This window comes from Grammomys surdaster, unplaced genomic scaffold, assembly GCF_004785775.1.
Source record: "Grammomys surdaster isolate TR1022 unplaced genomic scaffold, NIH_TR_1.0 125079, whole genome shotgun sequence".
Lineage (NCBI taxonomy): Eukaryota > Metazoa > Chordata > Mammalia > Rodentia > Muridae > Grammomys > Grammomys surdaster.
In genome coordinates this window covers 212,583-216,763 of record NW_021619983.1, presented here as the reverse complement: position 1 = coordinate 216,763, position 4,181 = coordinate 212,583, and the positions used below count along the sequence as shown (strand labels likewise).

Below are 4,181 nucleotides of genomic sequence, written 5' to 3'. Positions count from 1 at the left end.
GTTGACATAGATCAGCCACATAAGGAAAAAGAAAGCCCCTACTTCTGAATCCTGATTGGTGGAAAAATATAGATATAACCTGGCACAAGTGTTTCTGGTTTTCTTTTTTCTTTCCTTTCTTTCTTTTTTTTTTTTTTTTTTTTTGCTTTTTAATTCTTCAGTAGATTACAAATTTATCTGAAATTAAGGGTTTTTTTTGATAATTAGTACCTTTTTCTATTACTTTTTTCCTGTGGGTTTTAGAAAGTAGCACAGAAGAGCTATAATAACAGTATCATAGAACATTTTATCAGAGGCAATGTTGGGATTGTAGTGATGTGTTTTGGAACACCAGCCTGCTGTCTGCATTTTCACCTGATCATATTGTACTTACTGTAATCTTTATGTATCTTTATAGTATTTTTAAATGCTAAGTAACTAATGATTTATAGAGAAACTTTCATTTTTCTTCTCCTTTTTTATTTTATTTTTATTCGATATTTTATTTATTTATATTTCAGATTCCTTCCCCAACCCCCTATCCCATCCCTCCTCCTCCTCCTTTTTTTGTCTTTATACTGTTTAAATTACATGCAAGTATTAAGGTCAGTTCTAGGTTGAAGAACTAGCAATACAATAGATGCAAATAGTCCAGGAACAAGGAAGACAATGCACCCAGATAATCAAAGAACATGAACGACAATAAACAGAGTCTTGTGATCACTCCTGTGATCACTATTTCTAAGGGCTTATCAGGATGATCAAAGTATCTGAGGCTACTTTCCTGTCCTAGCCCACAGTCATTTTCATGCCTGAAGCCCATTTTTTTGTTCTAGCTTAAGATTTAGATTTCTGCCTATAATTACTTCTTTGTTCTAGCCTAAGATTTAGATTCCTGCCTGAAATTTCTTCTTTGTTCTGGCCTAGGATTTAGATTTCTGCCTGAAATTACTTCTTTGTTCCAGCCCAATGTCAGATTCCTGCCTGCACTCCATTTCCTTGTCCTTGGCCTATGTCAGATTCCTGCCAGGCAGCCCCAAAAGCTCTCCACATCTCCCCTTTTTATTGCATAAACCAGACTGAGCCTGTTTTAGGTCGTTCTGACAAGAAAGCCTTCCTTGTCCGTCTGGAATATGCATTATCATAAATAATGCACTTATGTCTTAGGTTGGTAAGGCTCTGTGCAGAATCTTACCCGTCCTTGGCTTGCCAGCCTGTTAAATTAATAACTCTGTCTGGGGGTCCATTATCAGTTTCAAGTCATGTACTTTGGCTGCCAGCCTGTTGATGTAGTTAGAGACAAGGTTTAACATGATGGGCAGGAATGAAAGTATTCCCAGAACAAGGGCTAGCCTGATCAAGCTATATATGTCATTCCTGATGTTTGACCAAAATGGAAATACTGACCTCATGCCATGGGTAACTTTTTTGGCATTAGCAGCAGCATGAAAGCTCAGCAGAGCAGCATTCTTTAAGTTCACAATCTCACTATACAAAGTTAACACACCCAGAGAGGTGTTAGGATTATGCAAAATATCCTACAGGTGTCTTTAAACTTTTTTTCTAATTATAATGACTATCGTTGTAAATTTTAGAAGTAACACTGCTCCAATATTTGTCATGACAATTGGGATGGCTCCTAACTCTTGAACCCTGAATCTCTTTCAGATAATTTGAATAGAGCATCATCTGTTGACCCAGATGCCTATATAAATCCTTTTGTATACTAAATACATTAGTAACATTTTTTTTGGTAGATGGTTAACAAAAATAGTTGTCTTAACTCCTTGTGTCAATGCTATTGCAGAAGCAGTGGTGCTAGCAATTAATGAAATTAAAGCTGTTGTATCAGCAATATATAATCAAGCCTGCTGCCCTCTTGCTTCTGCTTAAAGCCTAACTCACTTCTTCCAGCACTTTCAAGCTTTTTTCAGAGATTCAAGGTTTTCTAATACTCAGGGCAGTAAGACAAAAGCTGGTTGATAGTCTGCTTTTCAAGCTTAAAAGTTTTGTAAGATTCAGGTTCAGGCACAGGAGGGTTTGTGTTACAGTTCTTCTCTTGAATTAGATCTGTGGCCCTGATCAATCAGCAATAGACTGATTAAAATAAATTCTTGTCATTTGCATTGACCTGGTGTTTGAGTAGTGTTGAATCTCAGTGGATTCTATAACACAAAGGCCCTACAATGTTGCTTATGTTGATACAATTTCTCCCAGTATGAATTTTTCATAATGATGAAGAGCATATAAATGCAAAAGTTTCACCATATTAAATACATTCATAGAATTTTCTAGTATGAATTCTTTTATGCTTTTAAAGATGATAAAGAAAGGCAAAGGCTTTACCACATTGGTTACATTCATAAGTTTTCTCTCCAATATGTATTCTTGTATGTTCTAGGAGACAAGTCTGGCTTATGAAGTCTTTACCACATGATTACAAACATAGGGTTTATCTCCACTATATGTTCTTTTATCTTCTAGAAAATGGTTCTGACTTACAAAGGTTTTACTGCATTGCTTACATCCATAGGTTTTCTTGCCACTATGTGTTCTTTTATGTATTTGTAGAGTATCATGACATGCAAAGACTTTACCACATTGCTTACATTCATAGGGTTTCTCTTCAGTGTGTGTTCTTTTATGTACTTGGAGACTACTATGATATGCATAGGCTTTACCACATTGGTTACATTCATAGGGTTTCTCTCCATTGTGTGTTCTATTATGTTTTTGGAGACTGTCATGACTTACAAAGGTTTTACTACATAGCTTACATTCATAAGGTTTTTCTCCAGTGTGTGTTCTTTTATGTATTCGAAGATTAGTGGAATATGCAAAAGCTTTACCACATTGGTTACATTCATAGGGTTTCTCTCCAGTGTGTGTTCTTTTATGTATTCGAAGATTAGTGGAACATGCAAAAGCTTTACCACATTGGTTACATTCATAGGGTTTCTCTCCAGTGTGTGTTCTTTTATGTATTCGAAGATTAGTGGAAAATGCAAAAGCTTTACCACATTGGTTACATTCATAGGGTTTCTCACCAGTATGTGTTCTTTCATGTATTTGAAGATTACTATAGCATGCAAAATCTTTACCACATTGGTTACATTCATAGGATTTTGCTCCATTATGTGTTTTTTCATGTATTCGGAGATTCTTGGAACACACATAGGTTTTACCACATTGGTTACATTCATAAGGTTTCTCACCAGTATGTGTTCTTTTATGTTCTAGGAGACTACTCTTAATTACAAAGACTTTACCACATTCATTACACCCATAGGGTTTCTCTCCAGTGTGTGTTCTTTTATGTATTCGAAGATTAGTGGAAAATGCAAAAGCTTTACCACATTGGTTACATTCATAAGGTTTCTCTCCAGTATGTGTTCTATTATGTTTTTGGAGACTACTATGATATGGAAAGGCTTTACCACATTGCTTACATTCATAGGGTTTCTCTCCAGTATGAATTCTTTTATGCCTTTCAAGATGACTGCTGTATGAAAAGGCTTTACCACATTGCTTACATTCATAAGGTTTCTCACCAGTATGTGTTATTTTATGTAGTTGGAGAGAATTGTGATATGCAAAGGCTTTACCACATTGGTTACATTCATATGGCTTCTCTCCAGTGTGTGTTCTTTGATGAATTCGGAGACTCCTGAAATATCCAAAGGCTTTACCACATTGGTTACATTCATAGGGTTTCTCACCAGTATGTGTTCTTTCATGTATTTGAAGCTTACTATAGCATGAAAAGTCTTTACCACATTGGTTACATTCATATGGCTTCTCTCCAGTGTGTGTTCTTTGATGAATTCGGAGACTCTTGGAACATGCAAAGTCTTTACCACATTGATTACATTCATAGGATTTCTCTCCACTACATGTTCTTTTATGTACTTGGAGTTGACTGTGATTAGATTCATAGGGTCTCTTTCCAGTAAATGTTATACTACATTTTTGGAGACTATTGTGATATGCAAATGCTTTAGCACATCGATTATTTTCATAGGGTTCCTCTCCACCATTACTTCTTTCATGCCTGTAAAGATAATTGACACACATCAAAGCTTTACCACATTCATTACACTGACAAATCTTTCTATCTGTAGGAATTAATTTTACAGTTTGGTCTAATAGTAAAGAAGAATCAGATCTTAAGGAATTATCACTTTGTTTACATTAGTGGCATT

At 35.5% G+C, this 4,181-nt stretch overlaps 1 protein-coding gene across 1 annotated transcript; it reads right to left on the bottom strand.

The window, feature by feature from the left end:
• Window positions 1–2,266: 2,266 nt before the first annotated feature.
• Window positions 2,267–4,053, bottom strand: LOC114636926 (zinc finger protein 709-like). The gene has a single exon (XM_028785020.1). It carries the CDS (start codon window positions 4,051–4,053, stop codon window positions 2,395–2,397), a length of 1,659 nt encoding a protein of 552 aa, XP_028640853.1. The 3' UTR covers window positions 2,267–2,394.
• Between the last annotated feature and the right edge of the window lie 128 nt (window positions 4,054–4,181).

Coding starts and splice junctions, on each gene's coding strand:
- LOC114636926 (XM_028785020.1), bottom strand. CDS start 4,053: ATGTGTGTCAATTATCTTTACAGGCATGAAAGAAGTAATGGTGGAGAG.